The sequence below is a fragment of the Ambystoma mexicanum genome, chromosome 9, assembly GCF_040938575.1.
Source record: "Ambystoma mexicanum isolate Mex_15411 chromosome 9, UKY_AmexF1_1, whole genome shotgun sequence".
Taxonomy (NCBI): Eukaryota; Metazoa; Chordata; class Amphibia; order Caudata; family Ambystomatidae; genus Ambystoma; species Ambystoma mexicanum.
Window position 1 is genome coordinate 566,149,509 of NC_090931.1, and position 23,029 is coordinate 566,172,537.

Consider the following 23,029-nt stretch of genomic DNA (forward strand, 5'->3'; position numbering starts at 1 on the left):
TTACAAAAAAAGGACCTATCTACCTCAATAACACTCTGCATCCTAAAACTAACATAAGATTACTGAGATCCAACGACAAACTCCTCCTGGACCCCCCCGATTCAAAACCACAAGAGCAGGGGGCAACAGCTTCACCACTTTAGCCCCCAAACGCTGGAACACCCTACCCATCATCATCAAAAAAGCATCCTCCTTCACGATCTTTAAGAAACAGCTAAAAACCTGGCTATTCAACCAATATTAGCACCCAAAGATAGGACCCCTTCCATCGGATACTGTTGTGAATACTTAGGCCACTGTATATTGTTGTGAATATGTTTGTAACCTATATCATGTAATACAACTAATGTAATGTTTGAATGTGACTAATTTCTAATCTATCTTATAACCTCGCCGTGACACCCGAGGGTCTGGGCGTGTAACAAATAAAAAAAAAAAAATAAATAAATAAATACAAAGGAGCTTGGAACATGTAATTCCCAGCGGCCTGGCTGGGGATCAGGTATGAATACGCAGAAGGTCAGAGGAATATGGAGGGTTTAGGACTCCCCACAAAAGTTAACCCGAGTTCACAGAGGGCAGGGAGCGATAGGCGCAACGCCCTAGCATCCTTAGGTACCCGGGCCCTCCTCGGGATCAAAGTTGGTTGTTTGTTTGTTATGGGGGGGGAGTTGGGGAGTTGGCGGGGGAGGGAAGGGGGGCCTGCTCCGGAAGACAACCGTGATCACAACACTCGGGCTCACATGATACCTGATCTAGGTCAACCGCAATGGGGAAAATCAGAATATTATCGTTAAACGTTAGGGGCCTGAACTCCCCCGTGAAGAGGAAGAAAATAGAGAATTTGATTAAGAGGGAGAAAGCAGACATATTACTCCTCCAGGAAACACATATAAGAGCACTAGACAGAGGGAAGGTCTCACTCAGAGGGTACAATGTACTGGCACAATCGAACGCCACTGAAAAGAGAGCGGGGGTTCTAATTGCCATGCGGGGGGGAAGAGACGCAACACTAATAGATAAGCAGACAGGGAGGGAGGGGAGGTTGGTGCTCGCCAATATACGGCTAGAGGGCCTTAAGCTCACCCTGGCATCGATATACGCGCCAAACACGGGCCAAGACGGATTCTTGCGAGATGCGATGGGAAAATTGGAGGGGTTTGCGAAAGGAGAGATCATACTGGGGGGCGACCTCAACATGGCATGGCAGCCGCAATTAGATAGAAGCTCAGGGGGACCACTAAACCAAGGGGCCCCATCCAGGCATCTCAAACAAAAAATGGATCAAATGGCGTTGTGTGACGCTTGGAGGGAACTGAAGGGTCAAAACAAAGGCTACACATACTATTCACATGTCCATAATACGATGTCCCGAATAGACTACATCTGGGTGTCGGTGGGAATGTTGGGCAAGGTGCAGGAGATGGAACTAGGCCCTATTGCAATCTCGGACCATGCCCCACTCTGGCTGGACGTACAGACCACAGAGAAGGGGGGGGCTTTGGCGTTGGAGACTCCCACAGGATCTCCTACTGGACCCGGTGACTAGAGAAGCAATTAGAGACAAGATTGCAGAATACTTCGAGCAAAATGACACAGGGGAGGTCCCATTGAGTATGGTGTGGGAAGCGTTCAAAGCAGTTACCCGGGGACACATGATAGCTCTGAAAGCCACCAAAGACAAGCAAAGGTACGGATGGGAAAGAGAACTAGAAAATAAACTCACTGATATACGAGAGGAACTACTAATACACCCTACCAAAAGCCTTAAGAAAGCACTGAGACACACACAAGGGCAACTGGAAATGCTCCGCAATAAAAAGGCAGAGACATCCCTCCTCTACCTTAAGCAGAGATACTTTATCAAAGCAAACAAGGCAGATAAACTCCTAGCGAGACTACTCTCCGCAAAACATAAATCATTAACAATACTAAACATTAAAGACGCACAAGGCGAACCCCGAACACGCACTAAGGACATAGGGGAGGTTTTCAAGACATTCTACCAAAAACTTTACACGACCGAGCGCCCAGACAAGGGCAACCAAAACAAATTCCTGCAGTCCCTCCCCATTCCTTAGATTACGGAAGAACAGAAAAATGCTTTAGAAACTCAAATCACGGAAGATGAGGTGAAGAAAGCAATAGCTGGACTCCCGCATAACAAGACACCAGGCCCAGACGGCTTCACAGCCCCCTTCTATAAAAAATATGCAGATATCCTCGCCCCATTCCTAACAAAACTACTAAACACCTTCAAAGACAGCGGAAATGTAACCCCATCCATGAATGAGGCTAAGGTCCTGGTGTTCCAGAAACCAGATAAAGATCCATCCCTCCCGGGCTCTTACCGCCCAATAGCACTGATTAATCTAGACTCCAAAATTGATACAAAGATCCTAGCAGCCAGGCTCTCACCGCTACTACCCTCCCTTATAAACTCAGACCAATCAGGCTTTATCCCAGGTAGGCAAACTCACGACAACATAAGAAGATTGACACACTTAATAGAAAAAATAGGCATTACACACACGCCAGCCATACTTCTCTCACTAGACGCCGAAAAAGCTTTTGACAGGGTGGAATGGTCCATGCTCTTCAAAACGCTAGAGCATATGGGGTTTGGAGAACAGTACATAAAAATGGTCAAAGCCAACTATAACTCCCCATCAATAAGGATAGCGGTCAACGGAGAAATCTCAGACAGGGTGGAGATTACCAGGGGGACAAAACAAGGATGCCCATTATCTCCCCTCCTATATGTGATATTCCTAGAACCAATACTAATCAAGATTAGGGAAACCACCCAAATAAAGGGGATAGAGATGGCAGGCAGACAGCATAAGGTAATAGAGTATGCAGACGACATGCTACTAGCCTTGGAGGATCCTGAGAAGTCTTTACCACACACATTACAGGAATTGGAGACGTTTAGGGAGATATCAGGCCTAAAAATCAATAGGAGCAAATCCGAAATACTACTATTGGCAGGGGACAAAGAGGCACAGGGAAGGGTGGCGGGAGCATTAGGCCTAAAGCATGCAACAGATGGAATCAGATACCTGGGCATTACACTCACGCATAGGGTGGACTTACTGTACAAAGGCAATTACCCCTCTCTTCTGGCCAGAGTGAAAAAAGATATGGAGCGATGGTGCCCGCTAAGAATCTCATGGTGGGGTAGAATCCAGTCGGTGAAAATGAATATTCTACCTAAGCTACTGTACCACTTCCACGCCCTCCCGATAACAATTCCAAACTCATTCTTCAAAGCACTGTCAAAGACAATTTCATCATATGTCTGGAATAAGAAGCCCCCAAGAGTCGCAAGATCGTTCCTCACGACACATGTCAAAGAGGGGGGAATGTCACTACCACACTTCAGGAAATACTACCAAGCAGCGCAACTGTGGGTCCTGAAGGAATGGCTGGGGGATGACCAACAATCGATCTGGGTAACTCAAAATAGGGCAGTCGCCAGAACCCCGTTGGAAGAGATTCTCTGGAAGCTAAAACAACATAGACATCCGAACCTCCGAATTAGTGAAATCATGAAAACTACACTGAGCGCATGGGATGAACAGGCACGGAAGGGCTCCATGACTACTGTGACAGCTCCATTCACGCCCATATGCAGGAACCCACAATTCCCACCAGGACAAGAACCTGGGGCCTATGAGAAATGGGAAAAGGCAGGCTGTAGGAAAATAGGAGAAATGTTCCTCGACAAAGAAATACGATCCTTTGCAGACTGTGAAAAGATGTGGAACTTGACAAAGGCGGATGGCTACAAGTACGACCAACTCAAGCACTGGCTGGCAACGCCGGAGATTACCCAGGCAGCCACAAGGGAGTTAACCCCTTTCGAAAAATACATCATATCCAACTCAGGAATTAAGAAACTAATCTCCACATTATATTACTTCATCAATGCCCAGGACGAAGAAATAAAATGGACTTATATGAAAAGATGGGAAAGAACACTAGGGGAAGAAATCCCTATTCAACAGTGGCAGAAACTGTGGACAGGCATTCCCAAACTAACCCGAGCGGTGCAGACCAGGGAAATGTGGACAAAAATAGTCACGCAATGGCATTACACCCCGGAAAGGCTTAACACTATGTACCCGGGAACGTCCGACCGCTGTTGGAGAGGCTGCCCAGAAGCTGGCACGTGGAGGCATATCTGGTGGGACTGTCAAGGGGTCAAAGGATTCTGGTCGGAATTGATAACAGAAATGGGAAAAATGTTCCCAGAGGCGGATCAACTGCGGGAGAAAGTGTGGCTATGCGGCCTGACAGGACATCAGTCCAAGAAGTACAGTAAGGCACAATGGAGAAGCTTCATGACCCTCCTCATTGCGGCCTGGGCCACCATCGCACACAACTGGAAAAAAAAAGATCCACCACTAATATACACCTGGTTGCAAAAGGTCTGGTCGCAAATGACAATGGAAAAGATCACACTCCACCTGCAGGGCTCGAATGGGTCCTTCGTGAAGGAGTGGGGGGGAGTTCTGGAGTACCTTCAGTCGGACTATATGGCACAATGGTGCCCGCACAACATCAGAATCATGGACATATTTACCTCATAGACAATCCTGAGAAAAGTCGGAGCATGGAACAAGCCTTCCGGATGGGAGGTGGGAGAGGGAGAGGGGGGGATCCAAGGGGATGTTACTTTGTTATATAGATTTTTTTTCTACGCTGTAAAACAATAAAAAACATGTTTAAAAAAAAAAAAAAGATGGGCTACTAAGAGACAGAGTTTCGGAAGCCAATAAAATAGACTCACTACTTGTCATGACTATCACATTTTGTCCACCAAAGGACATTAAGGGGTGTCTCTTGGCGTATACAGAGTTTGAGATTATCATCCTAAAAAGCAGAAGCCTGCTGGCTGAACAGCGTATTGAATTGCTACATAAAGTAAAACATTGACATGTACATTTATTTTCTTTAACAGGGTTACACTACCAGCTATGCACTCTCGGCAAGAACTCTGAAACATGGAAGCATTATAAACAGATGTATGTATGGCTGCAATATGGAGACATCATTGACCCAATATTCTTTCTGAACCAATTAAGGGCGAGCAAGCGTTCTATGAGAATGTCCCAGAGGACTCTTACATTTTTGGGGGGGAAACTCTGAACGTTTGTGGTGTTTCGCAGCCATTCACAAAGCCCTTGAAATACTTTGAATCTCCATGAAATTCTTAAACTGAGTTTCTGAAGATTTGATGTGCTAAAAGGTAAGGTAATAAGTTATTTTATTTATTTATTTTATTTATTTATATAGCACACCTAACCCAGGGGTATCTAGGCGCTTAAGCTTAAGAGATTGGTTAGAGTGCTTATATTACATGATAAGTGATAGTAGTTGCAGGTATTATATTATTATAAATTACAAAATATTGCAAACACATTAATATAAAATATAGAAACAGTTAAAACTACTTGAAATGTATATTTTTCATTTTTATTTACATTTCAGCTATTTAAAATAATGAAGGTAAGGTAATAAGTTATTTTAGTTATTTGATTTATTTATTTATATAGCGCACCTAACCCGGGGGTATCTAGGTGCTTAAACTTAAGAGGATGGTTACAGTGCTTATGTTACATGATAAGTGATAGTAGTTGAAGGTATTATATTATTATAAATTACAAAATATTGCAAACACATTAATATAATATATAGAAACAGTTAAAACTACTTGAAATGTATATTTTTAATTTTTATTTACATTTCAGCTATTTAAAATGACAGTATTAAAAATGTATAATGAAAATGGCACAATTCGAGCACAAGTTGAATAAAATGGAACAAGATCGTTATAATGTCTACAATATTAAAAGTATCATAACTCGTTTTTTAGAAACTTGTACATGAATCATGTATATAGGCATACAAATCATTTAAACAAAATAAGGACATCAAATTCAAGTAAAATCTCTTTTAAATTGCACAAACCATTATAATAGCTAGAAACATTAAACATAACATATAGAAAGTGTTATTATAGGTGGTAGGTGGTTTATATTTTAATATTTTAAATTGTTTAAAAGTTTCCAAAAATGTTTGCAATATATGTATACTATTCATATTATGCACTACGCAATAATATGGCTATGCCAGGCGAAAGCTGTGTCTAAATACAGCACGGTCAGCAGAACATTGGAGCAGTGAATGAGGGACTAGCAAGTTCTTTAGGTGAGTTAACAGGTTGATTTTAAATATGAAACCTTTAATTTTTGCATTTGATGCATCATAAGGAGTATTTTTTAGCAAAAAAAATGTGCTCATTCATTACTGTATTTTATTTAGTTCCCTTACAATATGAAGTACAGAAAATAAAAGATGTAAGAAACAATTTGTGGTCTTAAGAGAAATCATGTCTATCAGGAAATGTATTACAAATCAATCTATATCAGAAACAAGATGTCTGCTCAGTACCCACCTAAATGTAATAGTTAATATGATAGTTGTGGTTCTTGATGCACAAGTATTAATGATCAAATATTCAATTAATAATTGTTTGTTATAAATTTGATTATTCATACTGTTTTGTATGCTTTCTTGTCTTGTCTCTTTCTTTTCGTCAATCTAAATGATTCAGATGGAATCCCTGGTTGTAATTGAAAAAATTGTCTTTGTAAATAGAGAACATTAATGGGGCTGATTCATGGAATTATTTGCGCTGAAAAACGGGGATTTGTGCGCCATTCTGCCCGCAAATCCCTGTTTAACAAATGGGGATTTGCGAGCAGAATGGTGCACAAATCCCGGTATTTTGGCGCAAATGATCCATGAATCAGGGCCTATACCTTTTCAATAGTGGATTATGTTATGCTTAGTACAAATGTTATGAGTCTCTAGAAAAACTGCAAAACATTGTCTATTCCTGAGAATGTCGATTTAATAAATTTAGTAAAGTTTTGAGAAGGTCCAGAGAAAGCTGGAAATCAAGCAAAACACGTGTCGGCCTGAGTTCTTTGAATCAACACGTTTGTAAATCATCAAGTAGACAGTTTTCTTTAAAATGTGTTTATCTCTAATAATAAGAATTATAAAAAGTTTTCCTTGGGGGATGATTGTATTCCTACTTTCGGATTCGCAGATCTATTGTTCATGCAAGTTATCTTTGGATCCTAATCGATTTTGAATGTCCAATGTTTGAAAGAGTGCATACAACTTTGTTTTTTTAAAGTTTAGCGCAATATATCATGATTGTAAAATTAAAAAACAACAATATGCCTAGTGGTCAACACATTGTACAGAAATTCAAAAGGTCACTTAAGACTCTGTTCAATGCCAAACATTTCCTAGTAATGGGTTCTAAAGAAAGCAACCATAACTTAGCCACTACCAAGATGTCTACCATTGTGCTGATTGACATGAAAAACCATGCCATTAGATACCTTTTTTACAGCTATATTGATTGGTTTGTTTGTGTGTGTTGGCTCTCACATCAAATATGAAACGGCCATAATGGATTTGGGTTACTTCTATGTTTATTTGCTGTTTTTCAATTCTGAAGTCTTTTACATGTAATGTGCGTTGACATATATGATGATATGATATGATAGGTTATTTATAACGCGCTTAATACCCAGAGGTTTCTAAGCGCGGACCCAGGGATCGAACCTGTGTTGCTCCGTGTCGTCTTGTTTCCAAGTCGAGCGCGCTGCCGCTGAGCTATCCTCCTGGGACAGGACTGTATCGTATACAGTGCATTGTAGTGGCTTAACTATGCTTGTTTTGCAATGATGATGGCGCACATATAGTTGCTTGGGATACCATAACTGACCAATCTGTGATATTTTTGTGTTTTGTGTTGCAATCACGAATGTACTTTAAAGAAAGCATTTTTATTAAATGTGTCTGTTTATTTTTACAGGAAACTTAAAAATAGCATCCCTTTAACTAAAGGTTTTTCACAAAATGTAAAGATTTTTTAAGGGAAACGTAACTACATTCCTTTAACGAATGTTTTTTCATTTAATTTTCTTTATTTTTGAAATGATATAGCGTGTCATAATGGCAATGCCCACTGGCAATGGTCTAGAGGTTTCCAATGATGTGTCCTTCGGCTTCCATTGGCACCGCTGAGCCACTCATAATCAACATTGGGCATGGCCGGAGGGGCAGGTCCAGTCAGTGTGTCCTTTGCCCAGGAACCTCAGAGCACCCTGATCTGCCTGCAGCCATGCCCAGTGGATACACATACCAGGAAAGGGCTAGGAACTCAATGTGCCCAGTGCTAGCTTGCCTTAAGCCTTGAAATAACCCCCACATTGACACATGGTGATCAGTGGTCAATGCCTGTGCTCATGGTCACCAGCCACTTTACCCAGGCCATGGCATTCAGCCATTCCCTAGGCCGTTCCAAGCCACGTGAAGTGTGAGCATGCCAAAACAACTCCATCGAAAGTAGGTGCTGGCCATGGCCTGTGGCCACCCTCCATCGAAAGTAGATACTGGCCATGGCTTATGGCCATGGACAGTGGTACCATTGCCCAGGAATAGCCTACAGACATGTTTCACGACCCTCAAAGTGGCCTGTAGTCCTCACTGGCCGGTTTGCCCCTGATGTGACCACTGGCCGTAGATTGAAGTTGCCTTGGTCCATGCCTAGGACTCTCAATGTACCATAGGTGACCACTGGCCATTAGAAGTGGCTATCTTGCCTGTGGCTTGGACTTAGGCCATGGCCCAGGTCCTATTAAGGCACCAAAAGTAGTCACTGGGCTTACCCTGCAGCAATCAATGGCCAAATGGCAATCAACCTGGTCCACCTGCCTACCCCTGGGGCAAAGCCCCCGGTGTAGCCTGTGAACCTGAGAGGTGTCCTGTGGCCCTGCCTGGTAGCACACTTATATTGCACTCCTCTGGGGCCAACCGACTCCCTAACTAGGGAAGGAGTCACTCCTAGATGTCTACAACATTCCCGCTTTATGGCATTTGGCGGGAGTGTCTTGCTGGATCCTATTAAAAAGCTGCGGGCCTCAGTGCCAGGCCCCTAAAATACTTTCTCCTGTATCCAACTAGAATTGGTTTCTTTCAGTAGCCAATCTGGTTACCCCTTGCTAAGTCTTCATTCCCAGTTCCACCAGGAAGCAAGCCTTAATCTTAGGACTCAATGAAATCGCCAAAATGTGGTATGCAGAAGGAATTTGCCAAACTTTGGGAGAGCATGCTTTTGAGATGAGCCCCCCAGATTTTGCAAAAGTTCTCAACAAACCTGGCCAGTGGTTTCCAGACTATAGTCAAGAGAAACCTTTTTTCTATGGGAAATTAATCGGAAACGTAACTTTTGGTGCCCCCTATAATACTCTCCCTGCCCACCGTGATGAAGCCTCACAGAAATGTCAGAAGAATTTCAGTCAAGTCTTTATTTTTGGGGGGGAATGTTCTGTGAAAACTCAGTAATATGTAATCCTCCTTAATGGCCTCACATTCCTTTACCTGCCCCTCCAACCCCTCGCTTCCTCCATTCTTCTTACCGTCACCCTGGGCTTCTTCATAAAATGAATTCCCTCTCCTGTCATGGGCGCCATGTTTGACTAGTTTTGTAAAGGTTGGACTGCCATTTCTTTCGCAGCATTTTTCAATATGAAGGCGAGATGAGAGCAGAGAATCATCGTGCCACAACCTACACCAGGGCTCTGCAACTATTGTCACCCTGGGGGTTTTGCGGTACAACTCCCTTCAGTCCTTGCCAGAAAAGTCAATGACGAGGGATCATGGGAGTTGTAGTCCAAAACATCTGAAGAGCCAGGTGTTGTAGACCCCTCCCCTACACAAACCTCCATTTTGTTAAAGAGGACACAGGCTGTATCTAGTGCTTACTCCCCCTACTAAAAAGGAAAACCAGAGTCCTTGTGTAGATTCCAGGACTACGGGAGGACCTGCTGGAAAGACAACACACAACACAAGGAGAGTGTCTGTGTGTGTGTATGCATGCTTGTGTGAGATTGATAGTTTGTATGTGTTCATGAAAAGGAATGCACTAGTCCCCGAAGGACTGTAAAGCACAGGTAAATGCATCTAATGGTGTGCAATGCTGGCCAATCGTCACATATTTTCTCTGGCCACCGATGCAGCTGGTCATATTTTGACAGACACTTTGGCCCTCCAATCAACCTTGGCACAGCAAGAGGGCGTAGGTCTTTGCAAATGCTCATTAGCACCCAACAGAACCATTAAAAGCTGTCAGCAGATTGCCGTGCACAGTAAAATAAACACATATAGCAGCCATTTTCTCAGCCATCCGGCCAACGCAAGCAGTGGCATGCAATATTCCAATTAACCTTTCGAAGGAGGCCTATTGATCAGGGGCGGGTAGCAACACATTCAGACTGGCGGTTACCCCTCCCTCCCGCATTGTTTCCTCCCCTGAGGGATGCATGTGTTCCCTGTCATGCTCCATCAGCATTCCCTCACATCCTCTTGTGCAAACCCCAAAAAACACTGGCATGACTGTAAAGCATTGGCCGGTATCCCGTCATTGCAAAGACAACGAAAGCATCGACAGCCATACCATCTAAAAAGATGCATTAAAAAAAGCATCTAATGCATTTTTTTAGATGGTACACGGTCTAGTTTGATAAAAATGGGTTTTAAAGGTTAAAAAAGGGGAGTTGGAGAGGGACCCCCCCATTAAAAAAAACAAATGCATTAGATGCTTTTTTTCGATGCTTTTGTAAGATGGTATGCCATTAGATGCTTTGGCTGTCGATGGAATGACTATAAACCGGATTGGCCATCAGCATCCTTGCACAAGGCAGTGAACAGTAAGCGAAGGAAAGGAAATCGGACAGGAGTTCAAGGGCTTTAACCCCTTAATTTGTCAAGGATGAGTATGCTTGTCCTTTTTGCCAAGACTTGATTACAGCTCAGCAGTTTTAAGGACTGGCATGGGTCATGTTCGGGCCTGAAGTGGAGAGGTGTCACATTGCTACGTAGGCAAGATGGCACGTCAAACGTCATTGCATGCAGGTGTACAGACTGGACAAGGGACATACCTTGGCTTTGTTGATTGTGCAGTGAAGAGCATTGTTTTCTTGATCGTACAGCAAGCTGAAATCTAAAGTCCCCAGGGTGGCTAAAAAAGAAAAGAGAGCATTGTTAAAGTGAGCTAACAGGCCACTGAAGTGTAATACTCTGAAGCATGATGTGGTACAGTCAATGGAAGTCAATCACGATTCTCCTAAAATCATCAAAAAAGCATGTACACGTTGAGCAGGATATTTGGAGCTCTTGGCCGGCTTGCAAGGTCAAATCTTTTGCGCCTCACTGTTTCTGAACAGGTATTTTGTTCTATATATTTTAATCGGAGCTGCAATCGGAAGAGAGAAGATTACTGATGGATCATGTCTGGGTGGAAAGCTTGGCCGGCATTGGGAGTCTCGTTGCCTTGACCACGGATCACCGCTGTAATAGGCCTCCACTTAGGTTATTAGAGGGACCTCGGCAAGGCAGCGCCCAGGAGACCCAAATGCAAGTTCGCTCGGGCGTGTAATCCATGCTCCCCATTAGTCTGTTTTCCGTGCAGAGACCAGAGAAATAGGCTGGCAATTTGTAGGCAGCAGCTGCTTGCAAACCTACAGAACGCGACGCACTGTTACGGTTCAAGTTACATCTATTATCAAAAGGTACTGGACAACTCTGAGGATTTCCAGAAGTGCCTAAAGGAGAATGCAACGTGTAGCTCTCTGTATAGTCAATGGTGTGGAACCATAGGAGTAGTAGCCAAACACATTTAGAGGGCAATAGGTTTCACACCCCTGGCTAGGGTGAAAGATTCAATCATCACAGTAGCAGGGACTGTTCGCAGTCAACCCATAGCTAATGGAAAATGGCCAAAGTCAAGTGTTCTTAAAAGTTCCTCGAAAGGACATATGCAGAGTATGGGTAAAGGGCATATGGGATAGCTATGCTTATGTCAAGGTGATTCGATAAGAGGCATGCACGGTGGCATTTCCCTTTGCTTCCAAACTGGTGTGAGTATGACTAAGCTATAAAGTACCTGCTGATGACAAAGGGCATCATTGAATCTTTTCAATCATTAGTACCCGGGGAGGGACAATCAGATTGCTACAAACTATCTGATTGGCTCCCGCCGGGTCGTTGCCCGGCCGAAAGCCATGGAAAGGGAGAAGGGACCACGTGCCATCCCTTCACCCCGTTCCATGGTGGCCATTTTCTTTATCTTTTAAAAAAATATTTTCAATGGCCACCATAGAAAGGGAGAAAGGACTACATGTAGTACCTTCTCACCAATCCATGGAGGGCATTATCTTTCTTGTGCTCAAGTTGAGAAACAGTTGACACGCCATTTCTCAACTTGAGCAAAAATACTATTAGTACACTGGTACAATGTGCCAGGGTAGTAATAGCAATAGAACCCTCAGAGGGGAGGCATTATCCAACCAGTAATGTCCCCCTCCTCCGGTACTATTGCTTTATTAATAGCCGGGCGTCAATGTTGTTTTGAGGTTAACAATGGCAATCTCTTGCTTTTTATTGTTTTCAGGGAGTGATGAAAAACAATCTAAGGGCTTGCACTGCCTGTCATACGTCATTATTGCATGACCTGCTATAGTCTTTCTTACTCTCCCAGTTCATTAATGTTTCCCGTCTATTACCCCTCTAACTTTCTTCTTTACTTTATAGTGCACTCCCATTTATTGCCTTGCCCCTTCCCTATGTACCGTCCAGTAGACATAATTGATACTCAGTTTGAAATCAAAGAAGGCATCTGGCATTGTTTAACCAAGCCTATTCGGTGAAACAATGGATTAACAGCAACGTTTTATCCTAACATATTTGAGTTACATTTTTTCGCAGCCAAAGGCATGCCATCGTCTGCATTACTAGTTACTGTAGCACAGCTCATCGTGGAATTTTCTGCACATTCGTTCCTTGTTGTGCCACCTCTTGAATAATGAGGGCATTTGGATAGGCACAATCTTGTGGACAGGACAGCATAAACGTATTGGGATTATTGACAATAATGCCACGCATTATTCTATACATTTTCATCCAATGGTTGTGCTTGACCTTAAGCACTATCTTTTATGCTGGGACACACTTTTGTGGCACAAGTCCAAAACACACGCAGGGTTGGAATGTCATTTTATCATTTTGTGACCTAGCTCAATGTGAGCATGGACAAGTAAAGGGGAAAATGTAGCACCAAAGGGAAGTAACAAATAAGAAGGCAGCGAGACATAAGTAGAGATGTGAGTAGATTTATAACTAGAAACATGGGATGCAACATAACAGTGGAATAACCCAGAGAGAAATATATCACAACATCACGAACTATGTCACGTTAGATAAGGACAAGTGCACGAGAAACAACCACCAATAACTAAAAGGAAAGAACAACGAGAAATAAAAACAATACAAACTTCAAGGCACACACGTTGAGCCCTGATGAAATGTCAGCTCTACCACTCAGGAGTAAGATCAATCAGAAAACACTAAAAGCAGGGAAAACAAAGTCTAAAAAGTAACCAATAAGAGAAAAGTAATGTTTTCACTCTCTATGACAGATAGAAGTCTATTTTGTTTGCTTTAGGCAGAAAATATACATAGATTGTACTCTTATATAAATAGAACTGGGGTTGTGCGTTTTCAACACAGGCATTTAAAATAAACTAGTGATCTTGGCTTATGAAACTCTTGAGATACTCTTCTAAAGTCTTATTTAATTATTCATTCTGCCCTTCAACCTGCAGATGGTATTTGGCAGAGCACGGTACAAAGTTGGAAGCCTCTTGAGACAGAGACACCTAAACGCCATGTGTCAGGAAGGTTTGCCGACATCAATCACATATCCCATATGCACATTTTTGCTGTGATCCTTTCCATCTTATTAATGTATTTATAGTATGTTCTACATTAGCACATGTGTAGTGCTCTGCCCTGCTTCAATATCCTTCAATTTTTGCTAATTGTGATCTCCAGCCAAGATGGCAGGGGCTTCCCTGTGTGTGATGTTTAGAGTGCCCAGAATCAACGTGATAAAAACCTGATGGACAGGTGAGGAGGATATGTGCGGCTTAGGGTCCTTGAAACACAGATATTATGTTTCTTTGACTTTGAGGACTGACTTGTAAGCACTAAACGAGTCAAATGAAAGAAATGTGAACAGTGACTTACATCTCTGTAGAATTGCAGAGGCCCTCTGATTGGGCTCTCTTGCAAAATTCTCACAATCACAAAACCCTTAGTTCTAAAACAATGCACACATTTTACACATTTTTTCAAAATTGTGAATAAAATAATATCATCGCGGAATCAAATGTCTTGAATATCCATATAAAAAGCAAATCAATTTCTGTCTGTATTTCCTAAACAAATTATTATTAATTGCTAAGCAATCTTAAAATTGCAGTTAAAAGGTTGGAAAGATTCAAATGTACCATTTTTCTTCTCAATAACTACATTTTCTACCCATAATTTGTCAATTTTCTGGTTTTCTCAGAGCTTGCACCGAAAATCTATTGTAAAGGGTTCTAAGACTGGTGAACAGACCATGTTATCGCCAAAACAACTCTAACATAAACTATTTTAATACTGGAGATTTCTCATGTTAGGGGAAAGCTAGTATACCTCACGCGTATAGCTTTTCACATCGCCCTTTACAGCCCCAAGCAGTTGGGTAAATTAAGCAAGCAACAAATAAGGGGTGCTGTGGATTCTGCAGTAACCACAAAACAAAGGGTCCAACCAACTTTCGGGAGGTTCCTAACATACATTGCAGGGGGACTTTGGGCCACAATGAATAGTTGGAAGATAACAGTGAAATTGGCATAATTTGCCAAATACCGCCGATCGATTTTACCTCCCTTTCAATTGCAAGTTTGTACCAGAGTTACCATCTCTAATGTAAAACCACCAATAGTATAATGTGTGAGATTTTTAAATAAAAATTCACTAATCTTTGCTACTACCCGAGAGGTAACGTAAAAATGGTAACAAAGTCCCAAAAGTGTTTGAACAATGTTTCACTGTACAGAAAGGTAGCACAAGCATTTCCATTCAATACAAGGAAAAACAACTTACAGTGGACACAGTTTAAGGGGGTGAAAAGGTATCCATTTCTGATGCCCATCATATCACCACTTTACCCATGCAATGCATATGGTGATATAGTGATATTCCAGCAATACCACCACGGCTACCACTGTACCAGGGTCAAACTCTGAATTGGGCAGATTTACAGGCATACCGACAGCATTAGTGATAATTACCTCTAGTGGTGTTTCTGTCAAAAAATCAGTTAGATCACAATTTACGCTGGTAGAGCTGATTCTCGTTGCTAGAGCCGAATCTCGCTGCTAGAGCTGATTGTCCTGAGCTTAACAATGGGTATAGCAGGGACGTCATTTCACCAAAATGGCAGGGGTAGCGGAAGTGACATCACACGGCCCTTTACCCCCGATGACATCACAGGAAGTGATGACATTTGACCCCACCGCAAAGTGATATTGCGGGAAGCGATGGAACACCTTTCACCCGTTGACAAAACAGGAAGTGGCATCACATAGCATTGTACACTATAAAAAATATGGTTATGATATCACTATAATGTGATGTACATTTTATACAAGAATGGATCGCAATATGTATCGTTAAGATCAGTGTGTATAGGCCCATATTACCAAATTACTGTGAATGCAAGCAGACGTCCAAGGCCAAATGATAATGATGTGTTATTATATAGCACTTACGCTTAAGCGCTTTACATAGAAGAAATATACACCCAATATCACCAAACCTGTGTTGGTACTCATGTATTGACCTCAGAAGGATGAAAGGCTGAGTTGAGGCGTTTAAGAACAGACTAAATCAGTGACTCACCCTCTGAAGTGTGCCTGAAATAAACCTTTAATGAGTCTAGCAATTATTTTATAGAATTCCAGAAAGACACATTATTTGGTATTCCTATTCTATCTTATTTAGGGTCAGTGCTGAAAGTGTTAGACTTGTGGCACTCATGTTTTGATTTTAATTTTTTAAGGGGTCTTTACAAGAAAGCCAGCCACTCCAGAAGTAAAGAGCCACATGGTGCTGGCCACAGCCCAGCAGCTTGCATTGAGAAAAAAAAAACGGAAAAAAAGACATATATATTTTGTTTTTTTACAGAGGTCGCAAGGGAGACCTCAGAGGTCGCAGTTGCGACCTCTGGTGACCCCTAAATGACGTCCCTGGGGTATAGGTATACATTCTGCACATTTCATATGGCTGTCGATGTTTTCCTGCTTCCACGCACTTTCAATTTACAGTTAAACATACATTTCTGTTTCTTGATTAAGGCTTGGCGCACTTCAGAAGACTGCTGAGACATGAGACTAGTTCCCTTTTAATTAGGGGACCTAATATGCAAATATCGCCCTTTCTACTAACAGAATACCTTTTCTGTGTACTTGTGAATAGCGTATTGTACACATAAAGCTAAACAATGTTTATGTGCATGGTATAGAATCTTTGTATTACAGGATGACCCATTGGCTCCGTGTAGTGGGATTTTAACAATCCTCTTGCTGGTTGCCACAATTCCATCTAATCCTAGAGATATGTTTGTCAACACATATAGCGGGGATGGCCTGCATTCACCAATAAGGACGACACTGTATGCACATTCTCTTCTCACTCTGGAGAAGGTGCTACCACAGCTGGGTCAATGGACCTTCCTGACCAACCTCCAGCAGTCATTTTCAATCTCTCTTCTCAGTATATAACAACAAGGTCAATCCGCTCAAAGCAAGTAATAAACCAAGGCAGCTTTCTTCTTTATAGAGGAGGGCACAATCAACGGCGTCGGCAATAGACGTAAGCAGTTGTTTCAATCTGTGTGATCTCCACACTGTTTGAGGGAATGAGCTAACCTATACTAGAGGCAGCCTGGCATACACCAATGTGACTCACCGATTCATAGCCAATTAGTGGTTTGAGGAGCACTGCTCTGTCAGGAAGTCCCAGGATTTCCCTCTAGATCAGGGGTCTGCAATCTTTGGCTCACCTCATGTTTTGGACTAGAACTATCATTAGCCTTATCCAGCAGAGTCAATGGTGTCAACGGTGAGGAATCATGGGAGTCTTAGTCCAAAAGAGCCAAAGGTTGCAGACTCCTGTTCTAGGACTTACCACCTCTGATGGATTCTCTATCATATTGGACAAGTCGTTTTAACTCCTAGGTCACTAAGCTACTTATGTCCGATGAAAGATGGACGATGTTTCTAGACGGACATAAGCAAATATTGACATGTGCAGGGATTGATTTCCTAGAAAAACTCAGAATGGAACTAGACAATCCAGACCGAAGTGGAATTATTAACCCTGATTAATAAATAAAAGTGTCCAGACCAAGGGAAATACAAAATGAACAAGCTGATTAAGGACCTTAATAGGAATTAACCATTGTAAAGCTGTGAAATAGTTGTTTACTTTTCTTTTTATCTATGGTGAACTGAACATTTGATGAATGGGGACAAAGTTTGAACAAAACTATAATACACAATAAATAAATAAAAAAATACACATCAACGCAAAATATAAGAGCAGGGCTATTAGCCAGGTCTATGATCCTCAGTACTTAAACAGATCTATCATATATAAAGGCACTCTACAGAAACATTCCCCACATCAATGGCACTGAGGCATGTAAGAATGCTCTTAGCGATCAAAACCCACTTGCTGACACTATAGGCAAGTGCATAGAATTCATCTTGACACACAACAATTTTACATTTGGTACTGATATTTATCTCCAAATGATGGGTACGGCCAAGGCTACTCGAATGGCTCCGCAGTATACACATTTATTCATGGCACAATTAGAGAAGGATTTCCTTGGCTCTTATGCCTGCAGGCCTTTGACGTACACACGCTACATCGATGACATCCTGCTGATTTGGACTACTGGGGAACAGGACGTCCATAAGTTCCATAGAAGATTTCATGAATTCCACAAAACCATCATCCCCCAACTCTCCTACTCTCCTGAAATAGTACATTTCCTTGACACCAGCATAACAATAGAAGATGGCCAGCTACAGACCACAATATATCGTAAACCAACCGACTGTGCCAGCTACATGAAAAGTGACAGCTCCCACCCAGTGCACACAAAACATGCTACAATGTTCAGCCAAGCATTAAGATACAATTGAATATGCTCAGACACAAGGGACTGTGATAAGAACATACAAACCTTGACGTCATAAACCGTGGATACAACCACAGAATTGTGCACAGGCGTATTCACACAGCAACACAGATCCCCCAGAGCAGCTTCTTAGAATACAGAGCAAAATAGACTCAAACACGGGTGCAACCGGTAGTGACATACAATGCAAAATTGGAACCCATCTGCAAGATCGCTAAGGGTCTCCAAATCCAGCCTCCAACAAGATGAACGTCTGAGAGATGTTTTTCCTGAGATGCCCCTCCTTGCTTTCAGACAACCAGCTGATCTGAAGGGAACTATGGTCAGAAGCAAACGACACACAAATTGCACAGATTATAGAACTGTGTCTTGCAGAAAATAAAAGATGCATAAACTGCCCAGATATCAACATTTTGGACACAAACAAGATACTCCACACGGGGCAAGAACACACGATTATGGGGCTTTTCACGTGTGCATGCAGCAATATTGTTTACTTGATTATGTGCAAGAAATGTCCCGGGCGTGGCTACTATGTTGGGGAAACTAGCCAACCTCTACATAAACGCATGAACCTCCATCATCAGACAGAGTGTCAAGCGATGCACAAACGATGGCGCAGTCGGTGAGCATATTTCAGAGACTAATCATACCCTTTATCTCAAAATTGCTGCACTCCAGGGAAATTTCAAAGCTAGAAAGCCCTATGAATTCAAATGCATGAATATATTCAATACACTAGCAGGGTGCTTGAACAGACATCACGGTTTCATGAGTCACTATCCCAAATAAGAGACTTTTACTTTTCCCCCATGGAGATACAGGAATCACAACGTTCAGACCTGACACTTTCCGTCATTGTTTCCAAAGACATTAATAGCCATTCAACTGCCAGCCCCACCAGCCTCTCTAAGGCAATTAATCATTTCTGGACTCTCTCCAACCCAGCCCCACTGCCCTCAAAATGCCAAAGCTGATAGCTTCCCAGAGACTTGTCAGGGCCCCTGTCTCTAGTCAAACCCCACCCTTTCCCCATTATTGTGATGCAACACCATCCCCAGATGGGATTTGACACAAAGTTACCTCATTGGGCTCCATGAGTCACAGAAAAAACAAACCCAAAGGTGGGAACCTCAACGATCACTGGCACCTTGAGGTAAGGACATGTAGTAAACCAGAGAATGGTGCCAGGGTAGCAAGAACAACTGGTGAAAGAAGGCAGAAGATTATAAGGATCAAATCATTATTTTTATTTTATTTTGATTTGAATGTAAAAAATCATTAAACATTTTTAATTAATTCTTTAAGAAAACATCCTAAACAACATGCATTCATACATTCATTCAGCTAATTGAATTCCTAAAACATTTAATTATTTTAAGATATTAACAAAATTTCAGTTCATTTCCATTGTATTGCTAATAATTGTTCACTCCAAACAAAATATCGACTATTGGTGCGCATCCATATGAATCTTCTTTAAGAAACGGGCTTCCCAGTTGACAAATAGTTTCGACTTGGCAGATTGTGTGTGTCTTCATAAGGATTGGATGAACGTTAACGAAATTCTAAAACCAAACGGATAAACATACAATTAAAATACTGTTTAAAATATAAACAGCTGTCTCCCTTCACTCAGTTTATCCCACAATTGCATTAGACCAAAAAAAGGGGGAGAAATCCATAAGGTCTATCTCTATACCCGAAAAGTTAAGCCTTTAGTCAGGACCTTATAGACACAATTTGGGTCCTAATGTTCACAAAATGCCTGAATCCAGCAAATGTCAAAGAAACTACAACATACCTATAAGCATAGTTTCACTGGTCCATCTAAACCTTTTAGTAATTTAGGGGCCAATGGTTCAGAAGATAGGAAGCACATTATCATAGTTTCCCTATCTTTAGCACTACAATTAGTGCCATAGCTCCCTCTCTGTTCCCACCCCTGCCCCCAACATGTCGTGATTCAGTTTGGGAATCTAAACTAGATCCTACCTGCAAACCCAATTAGGTTCGCAGTGTGGCTTGTGCTCCAGTAGCCTCTGGTATAAGTATGCGATGCTAAATCTCCAAGCTACAGCTAATCTGAAGAAAGCACGAAAACAGGGACCACAATGTGAATTACAGTTATAAATAAAAGAACACACATTGGTCTCACGAAATTCAGAAAGATGCAAAAGATACCATTGTTCGAAAGGCTTTTCTTACGCAAACTTGATCTCGTTAATGTAAATAGCAATTGGTCTCTAAAAAAGAAGAGAACAATAGAAAAGCCTGTGTTTTAAATCCGGTGCTTAACTAGCTATCCTAATACTTAGGAATGACAACTGTACGTGAAAAGAGCTAAAAAAAAGGTCTTCTCACCTAACGTAATCTCCTCTTGCTCTACCAGACCGCCTCCCGTGGTCTGAAGTGCAGGACGCGGAAATGTTTACAAAAAGGAAGTATTTACTCCTCCCAAGCCATAGCGTGTGTTCGCTCCTTTTGCGATCCACAAAAGGCAAAGCAAAGTGAGCGAGCTTCTCTCACTTTCACAAGTATCACATTCAAATGGACAAACACGCAGGGCCAAAGACTTATCTTTTGCTGTGGTCCCGAACTGAATAACGGTGAGGTGGGCCTCCGGAGAATGGAAACCGAAATGTTTTTTGACCGGTCCATCTTTTATTTCAGCCGTCCGACTCATCAACACTAACAAAGGACCAAAGCTAGCCAACAGAACTCTGCCCAACATGGCACTCATGTTACTGCTCTCAGGAGTCCAGAAGTAGTGCAATTGCGGGATAAACAGTTGTTTATATTTTAAACAGTATTTTAATTGTATGTTTATCCATTTGGTTTTAGAATTTTGTTAACGTTCATCCAATCCTGATGAAGACACACACAATTTATGAGTCACAGGCCTAACATAAACGGTTGTGTGTCCCCATCTTTCAGCCTGCTAGGAGGCACATGCCTGATATATTGATGATTCTGCTACCACTGATCTTGCAAAGGGACTGGCCTGACAAACCGAGTCTCCACTGCCCTGTACCTACTATGACTGACATGAATCCGTTCTGTCCTGCCTTCTAGAGAGCACTAACGAGGTACACTGTTTCTTCTTTCCCTGCTCTTCAGTTACACTGACACTCGCCCCACTTAACACAGTGGACCATTTAGACCCTGAAGATTGCAGTGTGTGGGGGAGTGCAACATCTAATGCATGTGTGATGCTGGAAATGCATTATGGAGGTACAGGGCCCCCTGTCCTTGTCCTACCACTTCTGTGTGTGTGTTTCCCTTATGTTCTCTGCCACTGTGGTCCAGCCTGGACCTCTGGCAGTGCAGCTCTTCATTTTATCTTTTGTTGAACAACACCCATAGGATACCCTTATGGCACCCATGGGTGGGGATACACACTTGTATCCCTTATGTGTGATTTTGGACATCTATGTGTTGCCACAGAGCACGGTATGAGCTGGTGGCAGCTGGATGCTGACTTGGCAGTGGCTCTGAGCATCCTTCACTTTGGGATACCCAGGGCCTGCCATAGGAATCAATGGATTCACACAAAGGCAAGATGGACAATGTGACCTCCTGGTTTCTAATGCCTTTTACCTTGTTTCCCAAAGTCCTGGGAAGCCCTGTCTCTATCCCTTCCTCCTGAATGGCTGTTGGATGAAAACCCCATATATGTCTCTGTTGTTCCCTTTCTCCCTGACTGGCTGTTGGGTGAAAACACCATAAATGGCTCAGCGGCTGCCTCCTGTCAGACTGACTGGAACCTCCCCCCAGGTGGGACCTCTGTGCATGGAGTCTGATATGGACTCACATTCTCTGTTGTAGGTGTCCTGATTCTGTGGGTGTGACACCATGAATGAGACAGCTCTGACTGAAAATGACACGAATGCAGTGTAGTGTGTTGAAAGGCTGGGTGCTTGCCCCGATCCACATCTTTTTGTTATGAGTGTCTGGATGGAGTGAATGGCCTGAATGCCTGTGACCCTGATTGGCTGCCCTCCTGCGTGATCGGCTGACTGAGCCTGGCTCAGCCAGAGTGAATGAGGGACAGATGTGTATATCTGCGGACCTCCTACTTGCCAATTTGTTCAGAAGCTGAAGGAAGAAGACGCTGTTCCTTGAAGTCCAGCTGAGGGAGAAGTCTGCTGCTGCAATTTCTTCAAGTAATCCAAAAGCTGTCGTGTCTCCCAAGGACTGATCCAGAGAGGACTTGGAAAGGAGACCTCTCCCCAAGTTACGAGGGACCATCGTGCAAAGCTGCTGCTCTTCATCAAAGTATCCTGGAAGCCAGTCCTGGTGCCTGCCTTCCGGAGAAGGGGTCTTCGAAGTCCAGAGGAGGAGTGCCAGGCAGTATACAGGCATTGTTTAGAAAACATAGTTTCGAATTACAAACGTTTTGAAAAAAATACATAGAAAAAATGCATTTTTTTGTAGGTAAAGTTTAAAAAAAACTAAAATGGGTGTTAAGGGGTAAAGAAACAGGGGTTGGGGGACACCCCCATTAAAAAAAGCATTTTTTCGATGCATTTTTATTCAAAACTTTGCCATTCAAAACTATGGCATTCAAAACTATCACTAGGAACCGTGCCAGGCATCTTGCCCCAGACAAGTCCATTGGCGTTGCCCAGGGTGTGGAGGTGCGTTAGGTGACCGCTGGAAGCCGTTGCAGGCTACCGCCCAGAAGAGGGGGTACCCTGGCATAGTGCGGCTGGACACTTGGAGCTGCAAAAGTTCCGAACTGCCTAAGAACATTTCACAGGATATCCTCACCATCATCACTGACTACTTTTTCCCGCCAAAGAGAGTCCAGGGTCGCTGCATGCCAAGGAAGGTTTGTTG

The 23,029-nt window shown here is 42.6% G+C and overlaps 1 protein-coding gene across 3 annotated transcripts in view; it reads right to left on the minus strand.

The window, feature by feature from the left end:
* The window catches only part of DOC2B (double C2 domain beta), a 2,325,944-nt gene that overhangs the window by 1,863,178 nt on the left and 439,737 nt on the right, over positions 1 to 23,029 (minus strand). For all 3 annotated transcript variants that reach the window (XR_011274629.1, XM_069615162.1, XM_069615163.1), the window contains exon 2: positions 11,031 to 11,110. Coding sequence is in view for 2 of the 3 variants with exons in the window: in XM_069615162.1 (XP_069471263.1) it covers positions 11,031 to 11,110 (80 nt within the window). In the remaining variant the exon portion in view is untranslated. The remainder of the gene's footprint in view (positions 1 to 11,030; positions 11,111 to 23,029) is intronic.